The 21,504-nt window shown below is 44.1% G+C and overlaps 1 protein-coding gene across 1 annotated transcript in view; it reads right to left on the bottom strand.

The window, feature by feature from the left end:
• Positions 1-1,068: 1,068 nt before the first annotated feature.
• Positions 1,069-21,504, bottom strand: part of SDCBP (syndecan binding protein) — a 37,861-nt gene continuing 17,425 nt past the window's right edge. Inside the window, exons 4-9 of the mRNA XM_077270535.1 lie at positions 18,274-18,374; positions 15,140-15,301; positions 14,893-15,068; positions 13,774-13,945; positions 12,931-13,022; positions 1,069-1,684 (exon numbers count right to left, since the gene is read on the bottom strand). Of these exons, the coding sequence (XP_077126650.1) occupies positions 1,630-1,684; positions 12,931-13,022; positions 13,774-13,945; positions 14,893-15,068; positions 15,140-15,301; positions 18,274-18,374 (758 nt within the window). The 3' untranslated portion in view covers positions 1,069-1,629. The remainder of the gene's footprint in view (positions 1,685-12,930; positions 13,023-13,773; positions 13,946-14,892; positions 15,069-15,139; positions 15,302-18,273; positions 18,375-21,504) is intronic.

Here is a 21,504-nt window from a genome sequence, read left to right as displayed (position 1 = left end):
CTTGCCCAGGTGATAATTGCATCACCTGTGCAATACAAAGGAAATCCTGAAAACATGATCTGTTGGTGGGCCTTGAGGACTGGAGTTGGGGAACACTGATCTATATGACATACAGAAGGCTTAAGAGGGTTGATCCTACTGACAAATTAGAAGGTAAGGTTCTTTTGTATTTTTCTGTACATGATTACGGGGGCAGCTGTTCTCTGCAGTAGCCAGAAAAAACACAATAGACAGACGCTGCTGAAGTCAATGAACTATATTAGACACACTGATCTGTGATCATAACTTATTGTGGAGTGTGAGGGTACGTGTCCACGTTCAGGATGGCCGGCGCTTTGGAAGGAGCGGAAAACTCACCCCACCCCCTTCTGTAGACGCGATGATGCCGGATGTGTTCATTGCACACATCCGGCATCATCGCACCCCACACATAGGGCCCTGTGTTTTACCTTGCGGCGGCGCAGCGTCGCCGCAAGGTAAACGGACATGCTGCGTTCTAAAAAGATGCGCCGCATGTCTGGAAACGCAGGGACGCCGGATGCGTGTTCCCACACATAGTGGAGACGGGATTTCATAAAATCCCCTCCACTATGCTGTAACATCTGGACACTGCGGATTGAACGCTGCGGCTCCACGCAGCGTTCAATCCGCAGCTATTCCGGATGTAGTACGGCCCGTGGACACGCACCCTTAGAGATGTCAATCTTAGTAATCCTGCCTATGACTGTACTTAAACCTGTTTTTTTTTTTTTTTTTTCTTTAAATATGGATAATGACCAACTTTTTTTAAAAGCATGTTTTAACATAGAAAATGACTCATATTGTTCTAGTCAAGCTTTTGATGGCCCTTTACAATGTATGGCAATATTGAGTAAAGCAATCAGAGCTTTAGAATTCATAGCGAATAAACTTCCTAATATATCTTTATCAGAAGAATTAAACTTAGACAAAAATAGAAAAAAGTGGAGACTTGTTATAAGACCTCCTAATAAGTAGGCAAAAGCTGGCTTCTGATTAACAGTTGGTGAAAATACCCTTAAAGGATAAAAGTTACAATTTCTTTAAAAATAAGTTTACATTGTGCAACAGTTATTTTAATCATTTTGCAACATAAATAGCATTATCTATACCAAAAATTGCCATGCAAATATAACATGATCCATACATAGGAAAATAGCTCTTAGGGATAAAAAAATTACAGCATTTTATCAGAAACCTACTCCAGCCCTCCATGAATATAGTGCATTTCCACTTTCATTAAACACATGGCGAAGTTATAATGGCCGACAGCGAGAATCTACGGGCAAAAAACTCATTGCGGAACTAAATAGTAATCAAAATATACTGTATACCTCTCATTCAGCTGTTACAGGACTACATATGACAGGCTGTAAACATGTTCTGGATTAAATGGAAGTTGCACAGATTTCTACCTGGTAAAAGGTGAATTAGCAGATATTGGATAGAACTGACAGCAAAAGGATTGGCCATTTTATACAATGCAAAAAAGGGTAACATGCAGAAGTAGACACCTTGCTGTCACAGAGGATACCCTGCTGTCTGCTTATTGTAAAGCCAGTCCTAGCTCTGCCAAGGTCTCAAGGCTTGGATGAAAGGCGGAAGATACTATTACACCTCTGGAACAGAGTGATCCATCAAGCTCTTCATCACGCTGGAAGCCATTCTGCCGGAGAGAAGAAAATGCATTCAGTGTATGTTTGATGACAAAATGGATGTCCAGAAGCTGCAGGGTACCACGGCCTTGAAGTTAGTGTTTTCACCGTACAGTGCCCTTTCCTACTGTAACCCTGTACACACTGACATGTAATTGTTGTGCCAATCCACACGAGCATGTTATCGGTAGAACACGTAGTACTGTAATTGCCATTTAGTTGCGTCTCTACATTGACTAGAGCAATACTAGATATGTCAGACTTATTTACTAGGAGTAGGGTCTGCCGCTCCGTTTGATATCAAGTACTGATGAGCAAACGTGCTGGAATAAGGTGTTATCCGAACATGCTCGTGTGCTAACAAGTGTCTTCAGCGTGCAAGAATAAGATGTTCAAAGTCCCTGCGGCTGTTAGTTATAGTTATTAAGGTTGAAGGAAGACTTTAAGGCTACGTTCACACGTTCAGTTTTTTCATCAGTTTTTTTTCCTGTCCTGTTTTGAAAATCCGCAGCTAAAATTCAGCGCTGATTTTAGCTGCGGATTTTGATCCTTTTTCTTCTGCGGATTCCACTGCGGGTTTCCAAATGCAGTTTCCTATTGGTGCTGCTGGAAACCCGCAGCGGAATCCGGAGAAAGAATTGACATGGTACTTCTTTTTTCCGCAGGCAAATCCGCGCGGATTTTCCTGGGGAAAAAAGGATCGTCGGCACAGCGGATTTTGTTTTCCATTGGGTTACATTGTACTGTAACCTACATGGAAAACGGATGCGGATCCGCAGCTGAAATTCCGCTCCGGATCCGCACCAAAAAACGCACCGTGTGAACATAGCCTAAGTCCATCTAGTTCAACCCATAGCCTAACATGCCCTAACATGTTGATCCAGGGGAAGGCAAAAAAAACCCATGTGGTAAGAGTAAGCTCCACCATGGGGAAAAAAATTCCTTCCCGACTCCACATACGGCAATCAGACTAGTTCCCTGGATAAACGCCTTATCAAGGAATCTAATATATATACCCTGTAACATTATACTTTTCCAGAAAGGTATCCAGTCCCCCCTTAAATTTAAGTAATGACTCACTCATTACAACATCACACGGCAGAGAGTTCCATAGTCTCACTGCTCTTACAGTAAAGAATCCGCGTCTGTTATTATGCTTAAACCTTCTTTCCTCCAGACGTAGAGGATGCCCCCTTGTCCCTGTCACCGGTCTATGATTAAAAAGATCATCAGAAAGGTCTTTGTACTGTCCCCTCATATATTTATACATTAACATAAGATCACCCCTTAGCCTTCGTTTTTCCAAACTAAATAGCCCCAAGTGTAGTAACCTATCTTGGTATTGCAGACCCCCCAGTCCTCTAATAACCTTGGTCGCTCTTCTCTGCACCCGCTCCAGTTCAGCTATGTCTTTCTTATACACCGGAGACCAGAACTGTGCACAGTATTCTAAGTGTGGTCGAACTAGTGACTTGTATAGAGGTAAAATTATGTTCTCCTCATGAGCATCTATGCCTCTTTTAATGCATCCCATTATTTTATTTGCCTTTGTAGCAGCTGCCTGACACTGGCCACTGAATAGGAGTTTGTCATCCACCCATACACCCAGGTCTTTTTCATTGATGGTTTTGCCCAGAGATTTAGAATTAAGCACATAGTTATACATCTTATTACTTCTACCCAAGTGCATGACCTTACATTTATCCCCATTAAAGCTCATTTGCCATTTATCAGCCCAAGCTTCTAGTTTACATAAATCATCCTGTAATATAAAATTGTCCTCCTCTGTATTGATTACCCTGCAGAGTTTAGTGTCATCTGCAAATATTGAAATTCTACTCTGAATGCCCCCTACAAGGTCATTAATAAATATGTTAAAAAGAAGAGGGCCCAATACTGACCCCTGTGGTACCCCACTGCTAACCGCGACCCAGTCCGAGTGTGCTCCATTAATAACCACCCTTTGTTTCCTATCCCTGAGCCAGCTCTCAATCCACTTACACATTTTCCCCCATCCCCATTATGCTCATTTTATGTAACAACCTTTTGTGTGGCACCGTATCAAAAGCTTTTGAAAAGTCCATATACACTATATCCACTGGGCTCCCTTGGTCCAGTCCAGAACTTACCTCTTCATAGAAGCTGATCAAATTAGTCTGACATGAACGGTCCCTAGTAAACCCGTGCTGATACTGGGTCATGAGGTTATTCCTCTCCAGATACTCCAGCATAGCATCCCTTAGAATGCACTCCAGGATTTTACCCACAGTAGAGGTTAAACATACTGGCCTATAATTTCCGAGTTCAGTTTTTGTCCCCTTTTTGAATATTGGCACCACATTTGCTATACGCCAGTCCTGTGGTACAGACCCTGTTATTATGGACTCTTTAAAGATTAAAAATAATGGTCTATCAATGACTGTACTTAATTCCTGCAGTACTCGGGGGTGTATCCCATCCGGGCCCGGAGATTTGTCAATTTTAGTGATTTTTAGACGCCACCGTACTTCCTGCTGAGTTAAGCAGGTGAAACTTAATGGGGAATTTTTGTTATCACTGATCATATTGGCTGCCATGGGATTTTCTTTTGTAAATACTGATGAAAAAAAGTCATTTAGCATATTGGCTTTTTCCTCATCCACCATTTCACCCAGACTATTTTTAAGGGGGCCAACACTATCATTTTTTAGTTTCTTACTATTTATGTAGTTAAAGAATATTTTGGGATTATTTTTGCTCTTTCTGGCAATGAGTCTCTGTCTCAATCTTTGCTGCCTTGATTTGCTTTTTACAGAATGTATTTAATTTTCTGTATTTATTTAATGCCTCCTCACTACCTACTTCCTTTAATTCTCTAAATGCTTTCTTTTTGTCCCTTATTGCGCCTTATTGTTAGACATCCGCTACACATGCAGAGATTGTCTAACAGCCGCGAGGACTTCAAACATTTTTCGAGCGCGCCGAAGCAACTTGGTTAGCACACGAGCATGCTCTGATAACACCTTACTAGTGATGAGCGAGTATACTCGCTGCTCGAGATTTCCTGAGCACGCTCGGGTGTTCTCTGAGTATTTTTTAATGCTCGGAGATTTAGTTTTTGTTGATGCAGCTGCAGGATTTACAGCTGCTAGCCAGCACAAGTACATGTGGGGGTTGACTGGTTGCTAGGGAATCCGCTCTTGTAATCAAGCTGTCTAGCAGATGTAAATCATTCAGCTGCGGCGATGAAAAGTAAATCTCCGAGCACTAAAAGTTTTGAGAAGTTGTAGAATTTTGGAACTTAATATTATTATGCCAGTTTCTCCCAGCTCTGCCATAATGAGTGTAGAGGGAGACGTGACGTCATGGCTCATCTAATTGATGACAAGCTGTGGTGCCATAAGCAAGAAATCTCACTCCAGTCCCTGACTAAAGATTTCTAGAGCTACCACACAAGCCAGACACTCCAGATTCATGAAGTGACATCAATCTACTTGAATCTTGAGCGTCTGACTTCACCACACTCCCTCATCAAGACCGGCGATAAAAATCAGTGGTCTTGATGAACTGGAGCCTATGTGTACTATGCAAAACTCTGAATAAGATCCTGACCTCCCTCTAGAAAGAACAGCCTGAAGCTGGATATCACTGAGGACTTTAGCTGAATGTATTTTCTGCTTTTCCATCTTCACACCAGTCATTTTCCACATTGAACTTCTTAGCAACAAGATGACATTTATTGGAGATCTCATCCACTTTGCTGGTACTGTATAGCTGCAGATTTCCCACATATAAATAGTGCATGGCAAATCTGTGCAAATACACCATGTCTGACAATACCCTAAACCTTAATTTCTTACTTATTTTAGTATGCCAATTTAGGGTTTATTAACAAATGACTAGTTTGCTGTAGTGTTAATGCATCTTTCCATGGGACAAAAATGTGGTAGATTATTATTATTTTTTTTTTTTTTAACTCAAATAGGTTTTTACTAAGAAGAACATCACATTATTCACATTACAGTAATACAGGCATTTTTTATTTTACCCATCAACAACCGTGGTAGATTCTTTGTAGAGGAAATCTGCTGTGTGTTACAGTATGATGGGTGAGATTTTACAGAAAGTCATCTACAGTGGCTTGTGAAACAATTCGCCCCCACCCCCTTGGCATTGTTTTGCGTTTCGCTACCACACAACCTGGAATGTCACTTTTTTTTCTTTTGAGGGTTGCATCAGTACATGCCTACAACTGTGAACATCCGGTTTTCTTTTTATTGTGAAGCAAACAACAAATAGGAAAAAAATTACTGACAACTTCACTACGCATAACTATTCACCCCCCTAAAGTCAGTACTTTGTAGAGCCTCCTTTTGCAGCAATCACAACTGCAAGTCGCTTTGGATAGGTGTCTGCGCTTTCCACTGGGATTTTTGCTCATTCCTCAAGGCAAAATTACTCCAGCTCCTTTAAGTTCTATTGTTTCCTCTGGTGAACAGTAAGGCCATGTGCACATGTTCAGTATTTTTCGCTTTTTTTCGCATTTTTTCGCTATAAAAACGTGATAAAAACGCGAAAAAAAACCGCTAACATATGCCTCCCATTATTTTCAGTGTATTCCGCATTTTTTGTGCAAATGTAGCCTTTTTTTCCGCGAAAAAAAAAATCGCGGAAAAAAAGCAACATGTTCATTAAAATGCGGAATTGCAGGGGATTCCGCACACCTAGGAGTGCATTGATCTGCTTACTTCCCGCACGGGGCTGTGCACACCATGCGGGAAGTAAGCAGATTATGTGCGGTTGGTACCCAGGGTGGAGGAGAGGAGACTCTCCTCCATGGACTGGGCACCATATAATTGGTCAAAAAAAAAAAAGAATTAAAATAAAAAATAGTCCTATAACTCACCTTCGATGTCTTCCCGCCTCTCCGGTGCATGCTGCCGCTTCGGTTTCTATAGCTGGTGTGCGGTGAAGGACCTGCGATGACGTCGCGGTCTTGTGATTGGTCGAGACCGGTCATGTGACCGCTCACGTGATCGCGACGTCATGGAAGGTCCTGAACCACACCGGCATCTATAGGAACGGACGCCTGCAGGTGAGTATAACCATTTTTTTTTATTATTTTTAAACATTCTATCTTTTACTATAGATGCTGCATAAGCAGCATCTATAGTAAAAAGTTGGTCACACTTGTCAAACACTATGTTTGACAAGTGTGACCAACCTGTCAGTCAGTTTTCCAAGCGATGCTACAGATCGCTTGGAAAACTTTAGCATTCTGCAAGCTAATTACGCTTGCAGAATGCTAAAAAAAGCACGAAAAAAACGGAAAAAAAGCAAAAAAAAAAAAATGCGGATTTCTTGCAGAAAATTTCCAGTTTTCTTCAGGAAATTTCTGCAAGAAATACGGACGTGTGCACATACCCTGATCTTCATGTCTAACCACAGATTCTCAATTAGATTAAGGTCTGGGCTTTGACTAGACCACTCGCAAACATTTACACGGTTCCCCTTAAACCACTCGAGTGTTGCTTTAGCAGTATGCTTTGGGTAATAGTCTTGTTGGAAGTTGAACCTCCATCCTATTCTCAAGTCACTAACAGCCTGATGCGGGTTCATCACGAGAATATATGAGAAAAAAAAAAATATATATATATATATATCTATAATATAACGCTGGGAGCGTCACTCTGTCCGAAGCCTCTATAGACTGCGCAAGCGCCGGCGCAGTCTGGACCGGACCGCACAGAGCGACGCTCCCAGGAGATCGCGGTATGCGTAAGCGCTGAACGCACACCGCGATCTCCACCGGACAAGCAGGGACGAGCCAGGAGGCGGAGGGTGAGTATACTTACCTGTCCCGTTCCACCGACGCGCTTCCGGGCCGTGACTGTCCCCCTGCTCCCGGAATCGGCGCCTGCGCAGTCCGCGCTTTCCGGCGCCATTTTCTTGAAGACACATTGCAGTGTCTTCAAGAAAATGGCGCCGGAAAGCGCGGACTGCGCAGGCGCCGACTCCGGGAGCAGGACCAAGAAAATGGCCGCACCCAGCACAGCCGCCGCGCCCAGCACAGCCACGCACAGCCGCCCACAGCCACGCACAGGCGCCCACAGCCACGCACAGCCGCCCGCCACACGTAGCACCGCCGCACCCAGCACAGCCGCCCACAGCCACGCACAGCCGCCCACAGCCGCCCACAGCCGCCCACAGCCGCCCACAGCCGCCCACAGCCGCCCACAGCCACGCACAGCCGCCCACAGCCACGCACAGCCGCCGCACCCAGCACAGCCGCCGCACCCAGCACAGCCGCCGCACCCAGCACAGCCGCCGCACCCACCCACAGCCGCCGCACCCAGCACAGCCGCCGCACCCAGCACAGCCACCCACAGCCGCCGCACCCAGCACAGCCGCCACGCACAGCCGCCCACAGCCGCCCACAGCCACCCACAGCCACGCACAACCGCTGCACCCAGCACAGCCGCTGCACCCAGCACAGCCACCGCACCCAGCACAGCCGTCCACAGCCGCCGCACCCAGCACAGCCGCCGCACCCAGCACAGCCACGCACAGCCGCCGCACCCAGCACAGCCGCCACGCACAGCCGCCCACAGCCACGCACAGCCTCGCACAGCCGCCTACAGCCAGCACAGCCATCCACAGCTGCCGCACCCAGCACAGCCGCCCGCACCCAGCACAGCTACGTCACATACAGCCGCCCGCACTGATGGGGGCGCAGGATGGAGCAGCACGTGATAGGATGGGGGCGCAGGATGGGAGCACATGACAGGATGGGGATGAGGATGGAGCAGCACATGACACGGTGGAGTGGCACATGACAGGATGGGGGCGCAGGATGGAGCAGCACATGACAGGATGGGGATGCAGGATGGAGCAGCACATGACACGGTGGAGCAGCACATGACAGGATGGGGGCGCAGGATGGAGCAGCACATGACACGGTGGAGCAGCACATGACAGGATGGGGGCGCAGGATGGAGCAGCATATGACAGGATGGGAGCAGCACATACCAGGATGGAGACCATATTCCAATATAAATGCTCGCCACCCGGGCGTAGAACGGGTTCAATAGCTAGTGTGTATATATATATATATATATATATATATATCACAGTGGGGTTGAGGTCTACCTATGATGTAAATTACAGACGCCTCTCATCTTTTTAAGTGGTGGAACTTGCACTATTGCTGACTGACTAAATACTTTTTTGCCCCACTGTACATACACACACATACCATACACACATACATATACACACACCTACCTATATATCGCACCATCCATCTTCACCTAGATTAGGACCATTTTCTCTGTCCCTGCTGCGGAAACATCATACCACCATCTACCCCGTTTTACTGTGGAGATGGTGTTCTTGGGGTTATGAGCTGTATTGGTTTGGCGCCAGACAGTTTACTTGGTGGCCAAAAAGTTCTATTTTGGAGACTCTCTCACATCTATTTTTGAAAACTTAAAATGAACCTTACACACAAAAATTGTAAGTAAAGACACGTACGTACGTACGTGCAAAATACACACACATACAATATGTATGTATGTATATACATTTCAAAAAAAGAGGCAGCACTCCATTAGTCCAATATAAAACGTGCAGGGTTTAATTTACCCACATATTCAGGCAACGTTTCAGCTCCTAATGAGCTTTTCTCAAGGCTTGAGAAAAGCTCATTAGGAGCTGAAACGTTGCCTGAATATGTGGGTAAATTAAACCCTGCACGTTTTATATTGGACTAATGGAGTGCTGCCTCTTTTTTTTGAAGCTTATTGACTTGGATAATCGGAGGACTGGTTGGCTGGGGGCTTTGTACCCGAAGATAAGTATATTTTTCTCGTGCTGTTCCTTTTTTTCGTGATTATATTATGGCCGCTCCCTACTCCCCTGCAGTCAGTGCCCCCTCCATACTTCTCCCCCCCAGATAGTGTTTTAGCAGTCCGTTAAACCGACTGCGTTACACCGCGGCATAACGGCAGTCCGTTAACGCTGCTATTAACACTGTGTGACAAACTTTTTACTAATGATGCTGCCTAAGCAGCATCAATAGTAAAAAGATATGTTAAAAATAATAATTAAAAAAAAAAAAAAAAGTGCTATTCTCACCTTCCGCCGTCCACCGATGTGCGAGGCTGCTGCCAGCTTCCGTTCCCAGAAATGCATTGCGAAATTACCCAGATGATTTCGCGGTCCTGCCGACTGCGACCAATCAGCGATATTGGCGCGCAATTTAAACACGGCTTCGGTCATTGGTAGTGCCCAGCTGCCCGTGACCAATCAGCAACAGGCACAGTCCAGCGCCAGATTGGCAGATTGGCGCCAGATTTGAACCACGCTTCGCTGATCGGCCAGCCGGGCGCGACCAATCAGCAATATTGGCGCGGAATTTAACCCCCACTCACAGCGCGACATACATACATACACATTCTAGAATACCCGATGCATTAGAATTGGGCCACCATTCTAGTTCTTCCATAAAGACGACCTCTATGGAGTGCACGGCTTATTGTGGTCGTATGGACAAGATACTCCAGTCTCTGCTTGGGAACTCTGCAGGTCTTTCAGGGTTACCTTTAGGTCTCTGTGCTGCCTGCTTGCCCCGGCTGAGAGTTTTGGTGGGCGGGCCTCTCTTAGCAGGTTTGTTGTTTTACCATGTTTTTTTCCATTTGATAATGGACTTGATGGTGCTCTGGGGATTAATTAGAGATTGGGATTTTTTTTTTTTTTTTTTAAATAACCGAACCCTGATGTGTACTTCTCCACAACTTTGTCTCAGACTTGACTGGGAGATCAACTTGGTCTTCATGGTGTTTGGTTAGTGGTGCCTCTTCCTTAATGGTGTTACAGCTTCTGTGGCCTTTCAGAAAAGGTGAGCATATACTGACAGACCATGTGACACCGATATTACACACAGGTGGACTTCCTTTAACTAAGCATGTGACTTATGAGGGCAATTGCTTGCACCAACATTTTTTTAAGGGCTTTAGGGCAAAAGGGTGAATACATATGCACATGCCAATGTTTAGCTATTTTATCCCATAAATTTAAGCCTATATTTTTTCCTCACTTCAGTACTAAATTGGTGATGCGTCACCCACAAATCAAAATACAAAAATATTTAAATACTGGTTGTGATGTAACAAAACGGATAAAATTCCAAAGGGTGTGGGAGTTGAATACTTTTGCAAGCCACTGTATGTGCTGCAGAGAAAAATCCTAACTAAACTACCGTATTTTCTGGTGTATAAGACGACTGGGCGTATAAGACGACCCCCAACTTTTCCATATAAAATATGGAATATGCCCGCCGTATAAGACGGGGGTCATCTTATATGCCCAGTCATCTTATACGGCGTGTGGTTCCCAGGGTCTGAAGGAGAGGAGACTCTCCTTCAGGCCCTGGGATCCATATTCATGTAAAAAATAAAAGAATAAAAATAAAAAATATGGATATACTCACCCTCGGATGAGCCCTGGCTGTCACAGCTGCAAGCGTCTGCCTCCGTTCCTAAGAATGCAGAGGGTGAAGGACCTTCGATGACGTCGCGGTCTTGTGATTGGTCCGTGACCGCTCATGTGACCGGTCACCTGACCGCAACGTCATCGAAGGTCCTTCACGCTCTGCATTCTTAGGAACGGAGGCAGAAGCTTGCAGCGGCGACAGCCAGGGTTCTCGGAGGGGTGAGTATATCCATATTTTTTTTTTTTTATTCTTTATTTTTTACATGAATATGGATCCCAGGGCCTGAAGGAGAGTCTCCTCTCCTTCAGACCCTGGGAACATCCAGGATCGCTCCCTGCACACGCCGTACCCGGCGTATAAGACGACCCCCGACTTTTGGGACAATTTTTAGGGGTTAAAGAGCCGTCTTATACCCCGGAAAATACGGTAAATGCAACATGTGGGTTTGAAATTTGCAGCTTGGCAGCATGCCATTGTAATGCAAAAGGTGAAGTGTAGGGCAAAGAAAGCCAGATCCACAGTGGTTTTTACAGCTGAGAAATTTTGTCAGTAGCTGCAGCCTAACAGAGGTGTTATTACCCCAAAATCCACAGTATAGGGAATAAATTCTTGATCACATAGGGCCTGGCCAATGAATCCCCCCAGCACTCCTTACAGTGGGGCTTTGGAAGCCCTAGAATGGGATTCTGCAGCCCAGTCCTGAAGGAAGTGGTGGTACGCATGCCCGGCCAAAACTCCATTCAGGACAGGGCTGCAAAGACACTCAAAACTGCTGGAGGGGGATTCTAGCATTCAGACCTCCAGAGATCAGCAACTTAAAAGTGATTTCCAAAAAATCAAGTTGCAATAGTTTCACCATAATATAATTGGTTCTAGGACAAACTACTATGTGCTATTTTGGTTGTTTCATTATATTGCTGTATACTGCGCCATGACTATAAGACAAATACAGATCATATACGGAACCATCAAGAAACAACAGCCAAACAGATGAAAGGCCACGTGGCCAGATCTATGGCACAACAATGAAGTAGGACACTCCTAAATGCAACTACACAAAAAATTGGAGTACTGAGTCCCAAAATTAATAAAAAGGTAAAAATTCATTTAACATATACTCATACAAAAAAAACATAACATATATAATTTTGGGGATTTAACAGTACTAGAGACAAAGCAGCAAGATCAGGTAGAAAATGGCGCAAGGGTTACAATTATAACGGGCAAATGTACTGTATAATAAAGTGCTTAGTGCATATCTCCAAAGGGAGTAAGCATAGTGGATATCATTGCACCTCGAAGAAGCGAACGGGAAAAGCGCATCAGTGGCGGCGTAGCACGTTCTCTGCATTAACAGGACATGGGTAAAAATCTTTAGGATGTGGGGGACTCTAGAACCAGGTCTTTATAAGCACTAAGGCAATGATACAATGATATCCACTATGCTTACTCCCATTGGAAATATGCACTAAGCACTTTACTATACATTTGCCTGTTATAATTGCAACACTTGCGCCACTTTCTACCTGATCTTGCTGCTTTATGTCTCTAGTACGGTTATCTAATTTTTTGGATTTAGGTTAATGTTTTTTTGTACGAGTATATGTTAAATAAATTTATACCTTTTTATTCATTTCGGGACTTAGACATGGTGCAACTATACAGAAAAAAATTGGAGTACTATGTAGCAGGGGCTCAAGTACACTCAGCATAGGACATTTCTGGGAAACCAGAAAGCTGCGCTTGATCTATGAATCATTTAGACATTTCATGGGTCTCTCTCACCTTTTCACCATGTGTTCAAAAATGTAAGATGGCATTACAGTCAGGGTAACCACGTTGGCAGAGCCAGAAAGCAGGTCAGCAACTTGGGAATCCTGCACAAAGACATTAACATTTTACTACACGGGAACAGACATTAAAAGCATTTTACCATAGATAATGCAACAATAAGACAGATTATGCCATGTCCTAGAGATACAACCCTCAAAAAGGCCAACAGAACAAGGGCAGACAGTCAGTGGATCATGGAATAGTCAAATTTACAGAAAATACGTATTTTAATCAAATGCTTTAAATTTTAAATGTTTGAGGAAAAATGTAGGTTCATAGACCATGCTGCAGTGTCAGAGGAGGAGAGAAACAGTGGATGAGAAATTTTGTGCTACTCCTCAATCAGACGGCAGGTCCATGCCTCCACAATCCTTATAGCCGGATTACTAGCGATGGGACATTTTTACACCCTCATCCACCTGGGCACACGCTGCGTGCATCACATGTGGTTCTTCACATTGTACAAGGACATCTGCCATTGTCACTCAACACTTTTACCCCCATTAAACCATGAGAAAAAAAACGAGAGAGTGTTACATAAAGCAATTTACCAGTTCTTCTGCTATTACATGTTAAGGCCCAAAAACAAGTTCATAACTTTAGGCTAAAGCCAGCACTATGGTGCATTAATGACCTACATCCCTTGTCTCCTTATTTGGGCCAAGAAGGTAGCAGCACTCTGGTAAATTGTACAGAGGTTCTAGTTTTGTATGAAGTTGTATTAAGCAGGGTCCAAACTATCAGAAGAATCGTGCTCCTACATACATGACATACCGCACAGGGAGCATAACGTACCTTTAGTCCGATGACATTCTGGCCGTTAATTTCGCACAGGTTGTGTTCAGTCAGAAGCCCATTTCTTGCAGCGGAGCTGTCCTTAACAATGGAAGATATTTTGCCATTTTTGAAAATGAAGCCAACGTGACCGCTGCTGTCTTTGTGCATTGTGATGGTGCGTTCAAAGGGCCTAAAACAGTTCAATGTGTGGAATTACGATCGCTTGTACAACCAACGAAAATCAAAAGACTAGATTTTATAAAATCAATAAATCAGACAATAAAAAGGAGTTATGAGTTTGTGTTCCTAAAGCAGCGCCACCTCTCTGAGCCTCATTTGCGTGGGTGCAGATTCAACCTCTTAAATGCCGCTGCCATCGCCCCCAACCCCCGTCCCATACAAAAACGCTATAACATTTTAGAGTACTGAATAGTTTCAAGTCCCCTAATACTAAAAAGAAAAAAAAAAGAAAAAAAAAAAAAAAAAGAAGAAGTGTGAGTGTCTCGAGTAGCTTTTACCCAATCATTAAAAAAAAAAAAAAAATTATAAAACTTGTAATTATCCAAACTAATAAAAATCTAAAAATGACCAAAAAGAGGAAATGCTAAAACAGGTGGGATGGGAACACGTCTGGCATCGAATTGTACTGACTTGCTTGGTTGGAAAATCATGTTTCCTTAAAGTGTTATTAATGTCATGGCAAGGATACAAGACATCACTTATCTAAAGCCACAACAGCAGATATAGCATTGTGGTGGGTATTTTTGTTTAGCATTGGTGGGTCAGGATGCCTTTTAATCAGATCTTCTAATTAGGCATTAACACCCCAGCAGATTTTCTAGCCATACCACAGGCATGATGCAAGTTCGGGCCTGACCGCGGATCAAAGACCTGAACGGTCTGCTTCATTCATCAGACGTCATGAGCTGTGCATGCGAGCGTCACAGCTGAGGCCAGTACTTGTGCACCCACTCACATGACCACTGTAGCTAAATGATCCAGTAATATGCTTGTCTGGAACGGACCTTCATTGATGAATTTGGTGCAAACATCAAACGGAATCCAAAACAAACGTTTAAAATTAAGTCTTGTATGTCTCCTTCCTGTTGGGTTCTATTAGAGGATCACTGTACCCACCTGTCTCTCACCACCATATTTATTCGGTCTCCTGCAGCTTGCTTTAGGAATTTGTGAGACTTTTCGGAGCTCCAGCCGGCACAGTTTTCGCTATTGATCTGCAAAACTTGATCACCAAATTTGAGACCAGCTAAAGATGCTGGAGAGTTGGTTTGTACGAGCTGCACAAAAATACCCTGAAACAGAAAATACACTTATATAAGACCAAATCTGGTCTTAACCCTGCACTGACCGATCCAAAACTTACATTGTCAATGGACTTAAGGCGGAGACCAATCTTTCCATCCTGGTCTTTACACAAGATCAGCTCCCGGAGCCCCTGCTTTATCTCTGCTCTGCGGATTCCAACATCACTTCCGCTTACAGGAGCCACCATATTATTCACTGCTGATGGTCTTGCTACCTGCATCTGGAGAATTACAAAGAGGATATTATAAAGAAAATGTCTGAGGCGTATCAGAAGATCACTATTTGCATTAAACTTTCATCTAACGAAAGTTACTGCAAGTAAGCAAAATGTCAGGCTGGATGCAAAGTTTCCATGGAAATCTCACTACTAAACGGTTAGGTCAGGTTCACTCCTACACAGCGCTCTCCAGTGAGAACTACATAGGTCTTACTTTCCCTAATGTAATTTACACAGTACAAACTAGTGGAGAACCGTTTTATTTTAGGCATTTCTTGCTCATAACTCACTTTTGTAAGATTGCAGAATACCCACTTAAGGTCTCCTTTATACATCAGTGTGTCCGGTAAGAGTGGTGACAGTTTTAACACGTATCAGAGACACTTACACACAGACCCATTCAAGTGAATGGGTCTGTGCACATGTCAGTGTGTATCCACGGACCGGGTGTCTGGGCAAGATACGCTGACGTGTGTGTGTGTGTGTATGTATGTATATATATATATATATATATATATATATATATATATATATATATATATTTTTTTTTGTTAACAGCAGCATGAGCCACAAAACATCCCGCACAAGCACACGGATGAAACACAGGGATGTCATCAGTGTGACACGTACCATCGCCAGAGAAGTAGCGGTACAGTTAGCGCTGTTCCCCGGTGCCAGGTGCTGAAGACAGCTCTCATTCTCCCCTGCTCTGCTGGCAATCAGCACAAGCATGGGAGCATGTTGAGAATTCTATTCAACTGATAACAGGGAGAGCAGGTGGCAGCTGATGGGACTATTCTCACATCCGTCTACCCCTGCTGCTAATAACAGTGAGAACAGGCAGAGGCTGTTGGGAGAATGCATCAGCTGCCTGCACTATAACTAAAATAAAATCGGAGTGGGTTTCCCTGTATTTTTGATAACCAGTTAGGCAAAACCCAAAAGCTGTGGGCTGTCAGTTTCAGCAAAGCTGGTTATCAAGAACAGAGGGGTCCCCACGCTGGTTTTATTTTTGTTTTAAATTATTTAAATAAATAATTTTAAAAAGAGACAACCAGCCAAGCTAAAGCAGATAGCTAGGGGGCCGATACTCTCAGGTTGGCAAGGGGACATGGATATTTGCCCCCCAGCCTAAAAATAGCTTCCCAGAGAAGGCACATCAGTTAGAGGCACCAATTCTGGAGCTTGGCTGGTTCTTCCCACTTTCCATCCCTACAGGACAATATTTGTGGGGTTGAGGTCATCTTTGCATTGTCTGGTGACATCAAGTCCATGGCTTAGTAAAGGAGAGTCATCTATAAGACACCTATCAATTACTAATCCTATAGTTGTATTGTGAATAAAGACACAGCCAGTATAAAGTCTTATTTGAAATCAATTTGACATCATCAAGGTTATAGCGGGTCACTGAGGCTGCATTCCCAGCCGGGCTAAACTGTGGTAACCTCAGCATCGTGAGAAAAAGTCAGAGTTCACCACAATTCAGCTCGGTGAGTTCACCACTACTCACTGATGCTGCGCTCGCAGCAGCTCATTCATTAGTGGTTCTCAGCCTGGACAGTCGCATCTTGGCACCGTCCAGGTTGTAAACCATTTATCCCCAGACATGGATTACAGCGTCAGACAGGTGAAGGATATGGTTATTTTTTTTAATTTTATTACAGGAGACGAGGGATTCAATAGAATGGGTATTAGGTGAGTATAACCGTTCACTTTAAATAAAAATGGAAAAAAGTATTTTGTTTTAATTTCAAATAAAACACTTTATTCTTGCTGTGAATTTACAATACAACTATAGGATTAGTAATGGATAGGTGTCTTATAGATGCCTACCCATTACCAAGCCGTGGGCTTGATGTCACCAGGCAATACACAGGTGACATCTACCCCACTTGCCACCGCTACAGGGCAAGTGGGAAGAGCTGGGCAAAGTGCCAGAATTGGTGCATCTAATAGATTTGTCTTTTCTAGGCTGCTATTTTTAGGTTGGGTGGGGAAAATATCCATGGCCCCTTACCAGCCCCCCGCTGTCTGCTTTAGAAAGACTGGTTGACAAAAATTGGGGGGGACCCCATGCAATTTTTTAAAATTATTTATTTAAATAATTTTAAAATACAGCATGGGGACCCCTGTATTCTTGATAACTAGGCTTGCTGAAGATGAGAGTTGCAGCCCGCAGCTGTTAGTTTTGCCTGGCTGGTAATCAAAAATACAGGGAAACTCAAGCCGGATTTTTAACTAATTTATTTATCTATTGCGCAGGCGACAGATGAATACTCCCTTCAGCCGCAGACTGCTCGCACAGTTATCAGCGGCAGCAGGTGTTGGCTAGTGAGAGTAATTGTCCCATCAGCCACCACCTGCTCTCGCTGTTATCAGTGGAATATAACTCAACATTCTCCCCTATTCATGCTGATCACCGGCAGGGGAGAATGATGAGCACAGGCAACTGTACACCACTTCCCACAGCTGTCACACGTAGTACACATACGGACACTTGAAAACCAAAAGTACCGGAAACGTCAAGACGTGTGAATCCAGCCTAATTCAGATTTGCTGCTGAAACATCAGATAGATCTAATACTTTGGTTGCAGAAGTATTTGAGTGAAATGCAAAAGCATTTTCTCCCAAAGATAAGTACGATTTAATCACAGAATAGGTGAGAAATATCCAACAACAGTTAACCCCATTGCAGCAACTTTCACCATTCAGAACAAGGTGTTCATCCTCACTGCAGTCAGGATTGATCAGGGAAGCCCGCTACAGTTCTATGCATGGTCTATAGCAGACTTACCTGTCTTGGTAGTGAATGCACAGAATTTTTATTATAAGAAAGAAAGCAACAAATGCCCAGAAACCTGGTGTATTGCTCATGTATTATTTATGTGCAAACCCAAAGGAGGTCATTTGGATTATAGTTACACATCACTAAAGGAAGCTGTACAATCAGTTCACTATGTTGCAAAGTACTCACCCCAGCCGAGGGCACCATAGACATGTTCTTGTGTATTTCATCTTCACTCAGGTTTAATCCCATGTATTGAGAAAGCTCTGGGTACAGTTTTGGGTACAATCCTAGACAAAGCAAGGAATATTAACTCAGCCTTCTCTGTAATAGCTCAACATGCTCATATATACATAGCAACTGGCTTAAAAAAAAATTATATACATATCATGACTATGAAAATTGTACATTCACACTGAAGGCATCAAAACTATGAATTAACACATGTGGAATTATATACTTAACAAAAAAGTGTGAAACAACTTAAAATATGTCTTCAAAGTAGCCACCTTTTGCTTTGATGACTGCTTTGCACTCTTGGCATTCTCTTGATGAGCTTCAAGAGGTAGTTCCCGGAAATGGTCTTCCAACAATCTTGAAGGAGTTCCCAGAGATGCTTAGCACTTGTTGGCCCTTTTGGCTTCATTCTGCGGTCCAGTTCACCCCAAACCATCTCAAATGGGTTCAGGTCTGGTGACTGTAGAAGCCAGGTCATCTGGCGTAGCACCCCATCACTCTCCTTCTTGGTCAAATAGCCCTTACACAGCCTGGAGGTGTGTTTGGGGTCATTGTCCTGTTGAAAAATAAATGATGGTCCAACTAAACGCAAACCGGATAGTATAGCATGCCGCTGGAAGATGCTGTGGTAGCCATGCTGGTTCAATATGCCTTCAATTTTGAATAAATCCCCAACACTGTCACCAGCAAAGCCCCCCACACCATCACATCTCCTCCTCCATGCTTCACGGTGGGAACCAGGCATGTAGAGTCCATTCATTCACCTTTTCTGCGTCGCACAAAGACACGGTGGTTGGAACCAAAGATCTCAAATTTGGACTCAACAGACCAAAGCACAGATTTCCACTGGTCTAATGTCCATTCCTTGTGTTTTTTTTAGCCCAAACAAGTCTTCTGCTTGTTGCCTGTTCTTAGCAGTGGTTTCCTAGCAGCTATTTTACCATGAAGGCCTGCTACACAAAGTCTCCTCTTAAAGGGAATGTGTCACCCCCAAAATCGATGGTGAGCTAAGCCCACCGGCATCAGGGGCTTATCTACAGCATTCTGGAATGCTGTACATAAGCCCCCGATGTATCCTGAAAGATGAGAAAAAGAGGTTAGATTATACTCACCTGGGCGGGGGGTCCGATTCGATGGGCGTCGCGGTCCGGTCCGGGGCTTCCCATCTTCTTACGATGACATTCTCTTCTTGATTTCATGCTGCGGCTCCGGCACAGGCGTACTTTGCCTGCTCTGTTGAGGACAGAGCAAAGTACTGCAGTGCGCAGGCACCGGGCCTCTTGGACCTTTCCCGGCACCTGCGCACTGCAGTACTTTGTCTGCCCTGTTGAGGACAAAGTACGCGTGCGCCGGAGCATGAAGACAAGAAGAGGACGTCATCGTAAGAAGCTGGGAGGCGCTGGACCGGACCGCAGCGGGAACGCCCCTGGTTGAGTATAATCTAACCTCTTTTTCTCATCTTTCAGGATACATCGGGGGCTTACCTACAGAATTCCAGAATGCTGTAGAAAAGCCTCTGCTCACCTTTGATTTTGGGGGTGATGGGTTCCCTTTAACAGTTGTTGTAGAGATGTGTCTGCTGCTAGAACTCTGTGTGGCATTGACCTGGTCTCTAATCTGAGCTGCTGTTAACCTGCAATTTCTGAGGCTGGGGCTGGTGACTAGGATAAACGGCCTCAGAAGCAGAGGTGACTTTTGGTCTTCCTTTCCTGGGGCGGTCCTCATGTGAGCCAGTTTCTTTGTAGCGCTTTATGGTTTTTGCAACTGCACTTGGGGACACTTTCAAAGTTTTCCCAATATTTCGGACTGACTGACCTTCATTTCTTAAAGTAATGATGGCTACTTGTTTTTCTTTACTTGGCTGCTTTTTTCTTGCCATAATACAAATTCTAACAGTCTATTCAGTAGGACTACCAGCTGTGTATCCACCAGACTTCTGCACAACACAACTGATGGTCCCAACCCCATTTATAAGGCAAAAAATCCCACTTATTAAACCTGACAGGGCACACCTGTGAAGTGAAAACCATTCCCGGTGACTACCTCTTGAAGCTCATCAAGAGAATGCCAAGAGTGTGCAAAGCAAAAAGTGGCTACTTTGAAGAACCTACAATATAAGACATAACAAAAAAGTGTGAAACAACTGAAATTAAGTATATAATTCCACATGTGTTAATTCATAGTTTTGATGCCTTCAGTGTGAATGTACAATTTTCATAGCCATGAAAATACAGAAAAATCTTTAAATGAGAATGTGTGTCCAAACTTTTGGTCTGTACTAATAGATATATATTTACCTCCCTGTTCAGCATTGTGTCTCTGCTCTGAACCCCGTGTACTGTACCAATCCCATGACAAAGAATAGCTCCTGACTGGTTGCAGTGGTAAAGAGACAATGCTTATGTTACAAAAATCTAACCATGACCTACAAAGCCATCCACAACCTGTCTCCTCCATACATCTGTGACCTCGTCTCCCGGTACTTTCCTACACGTAACCTCCGATCCTCACAAGATCTCCTTCTCTACTTCCCTCTTATCTCCTCTTCTCACAATCGCATACAAGATTTCTCTCGCGTATCACCCCTACTCTGGAACTCTCTACCACAACATATTACACTCTCACCTACCATCGAAACCTTCAAAAAGAACCTAAAGACCTACTTCTTCCGGCAAGCCTACAACCTGCAGTAATCATCGATCGACCAAACCGCTGCACGACCAGCTCTACCCTCGCCTACTGTATCCTCACCCATCCCTTGTAGATTGTGAGCCCTCGTGGGCAGGGTCCTCTCTCCTCCTGTACCAGTTGCGACTTGTATTGTTCAAGATTATTGTACCTGTTTTTATTATGTATACCCCTCCTCACATGCAAAGCGCCATGGAATAAATGGCGCTATAATAAATAATAAAACCAGCAGGGAGGGAACACACTGTTTAGAGTGGTGCCAATCCAGAAAATATGTTTATTTTGCATCGCACTGAAGCAATTAAGGTGTCAGCCAGTATTGGACAACTCTTTTAAGAAGCCGTCACAAATAGAAGTCGTCATGTGGAGACAATCCTATCCAATATACCACTATTTCTTTTTAATCTTGGTTGATGCGCATGCACAGACCCAGGGTGCACAGCAGCCATCCGACCACGTAGAATGACTCCGCTAGTCATGCCCACATGTCAGTTA

This window comes from Ranitomeya variabilis, chromosome 6, assembly GCF_051348905.1.
Source record: "Ranitomeya variabilis isolate aRanVar5 chromosome 6, aRanVar5.hap1, whole genome shotgun sequence".
Lineage (NCBI taxonomy): Eukaryota > Metazoa > Chordata > Amphibia > Anura > Dendrobatidae > Ranitomeya > Ranitomeya variabilis.
This window is presented reverse-complemented; position numbering and strand designations above follow the sequence as displayed.